This window comes from Elephantulus edwardii, unplaced genomic scaffold, assembly GCF_000299155.1.
Source record: "Elephantulus edwardii isolate Elephantulus edwardi_28Jun2011 unplaced genomic scaffold, EleEdw1.0 scaffold00018, whole genome shotgun sequence".
In the NCBI taxonomy this organism is placed as follows: Eukaryota; Metazoa; Chordata; class Mammalia; order Macroscelidea; family Macroscelididae; genus Elephantulus; species Elephantulus edwardii.
Genome location: NW_006399768.1, coordinates 29,358,712 through 29,360,879, shown reverse-complemented (window position 1 = coordinate 29,360,879; position 2,168 = coordinate 29,358,712). Strand labels below are relative to the sequence as shown.

At 37.4% G+C, this 2,168-nt stretch overlaps 1 protein-coding gene across 1 annotated transcript; it reads right to left on the bottom strand.

Annotated features, from left to right (window-relative positions):
- Nucleotides 1-613: 613 nt before the first annotated feature.
- On the bottom strand, nt 614-1,522 carry LOC102868858 (zinc finger protein 42 homolog). The gene has a single exon (XM_006882286.1). It carries the CDS (start codon nt 1,520-1,522, stop codon nt 614-616), a length of 909 nt encoding a protein of 302 aa, XP_006882348.1.
- Between the last annotated feature and the right edge of the window lie 646 nt (nt 1,523-2,168).

Sequence of the window (2,168 nt, the reverse complement as noted above, 5' to 3'; positions counted from 1 at the left end):
GGTATCTTGTTTTTTTTTCTTTAACCAAGAAAAGAGTTCGCGTATTTTTTACGTTATTTTTCAAATACCGAAAACAGAGTAAACTGGATTATCACTGTCACATATCTAAATATATTATTTCAATATAAGCTGTCAGTAATAAGAAAAGTCACATCTATTTTTTGAAACGTGTAACTACATACTTATTGACAATCTACTTACTATATATATCTATATCTACATAGATATAGATATATCTGTATCTTCAATCTCCAGTAGTATAAAAATATATCATTAAGTAACTTTCTAAAAGTTACAAATTAAAATTAGAAATTAAAGTTAAAAAATAAAGTATGTTAAAATATATGAAAAGAAACTCAATCTCTAATATCTCTACATGAAGTATTACCCTTTTTTAAGTATCACATTGATTTTACTGTTGGAAATTGATCACATACAAATTGTTTTACATAGTGGTATTAAGACAGTAAAAGGTTATCTTAGCAACTTTAAAACTGTACTCTTTAGACATTTTTATTTAAAATTACTTTGGAAAAACAATTATCAGGCCGATTTCTCTTCAATCACTCTTAGGATGGTTATTCTCCTTGAGGATTGTCTTCCATTCTCTTTTTCACTGGTCCATTTGGGTCTTGGTATGAGCTAAGAGGTGAGCTTTCAAGTTATTTGACTGAATAAACTTCTTGTTGCAGCCACGAAAAGGGCAAGCGAAACGCTTCTCCCCAGTGTGGATACGCACATGGGTACGCAAGTTGAAGTCCAGAGAAAAGCGCTTTCCACATCCTTCAAATGTGCACTGGAAGGGCTTTTCTCCAGTGTGAACAAGGAAATGTCGTTTTAGTTTGGAGCTCTCTGTGAAAGCTCTCCCACATTCTGCACAGACATGGTCTCGCGGACCATGCACTAGCCTATGCTTTCTCAGGGAGGCTTTATCTCTAAACTTTCTTTTGCATCCAATCTGAGGACACATGAAAATTTCCAGATCATCACATCCTGGATTTTTCCTTGGCTTTATTTTAGCAAATTCTGCCAGCTGCTTAGGATCAGTTAAGTCAATGCCGGGTATTCCACCAGGAGGAAATTTCTTGCCAGTCATGTACTCAGAATACTCCCTGACAATCTTCTGAGGACATTCTTTTTTCTCCTCCTTCACAGATTCCAAAGGACACTCGAGAGAGGTGTTGTCTCCAACATCCTTTTGAGCAATGTCTTGTTCTGACTCGTCACTCAGACAGTGTAGGGACTTAATTAAGTCCTCCTCTTCTAGGATGGACTCAGAAATTTCACTTTTTATTATACATTCTATGTAACAGTCAGGAAAAGAGTCATCTTCGACAACCTGAAGGCTGGTCTCATAAAATACACCTTCATCAGATATTGTCCACATTGATTTATCAGGTTGCTTTTTGGCTGGTTGTCCCTGGCTCAGTTTGACTTGGGTTGGCATAGTCTCACAGAGGCCTTTTTCATCATCTTCCTCATGGAAACTCCCCCTTAGTCTTTTCTTCAGTTGCTGATCCATGGAGTCTTGCCTGCTTCTTTCCTCCTTGAAGATTTGTACTGCGAACAATCAGTCACTTCTAGGAAGTAGTGAACTGGGTAAGCGGTCTTCAGCAACACCTGCTTTGTGACAGAAATCTCTAATTAAAATAGATTTCAATGTTAGAACCACTGTCAGAAATTAACTTCAAAATCCATACTAGAACTCATTTTTCTCCAATCATAGAAAGGACATATTTACTATTTTGCTGACAATCTCTCCAGTTTACACTGAATAAGCTCTAGCTTAAGAGTAGTTATAGCCAAATTTTATCCAAGTATCTGCTAATGGAGCTCTGGTGGCATAGGCTGGTGGCACAGAGAGTTGCATGGCTAACCCAAAGGCTGTTGGCAGTTTAAATCAACGGCTCCACAGGAGAAAGATGGACAACTGCCTTTCGTGAAACGATTTATAGCCTTGATCCTGCTTGGGTGGTAGAGGAATTATGAGTCAGAATAGACTCAAAGGCAAGACTTTGAAGGTTTTTTTAAGTTTTCTGATAATGAAAACAAAGGACACTACTGTAAAAAATTATCACATGCTATGTTATGCACTGTTGAGTCAGAACCAGCTCATAGCTACCCACCAGCAGGTTTTCAGACTGTAAATCTCATGGAATGAGATGATG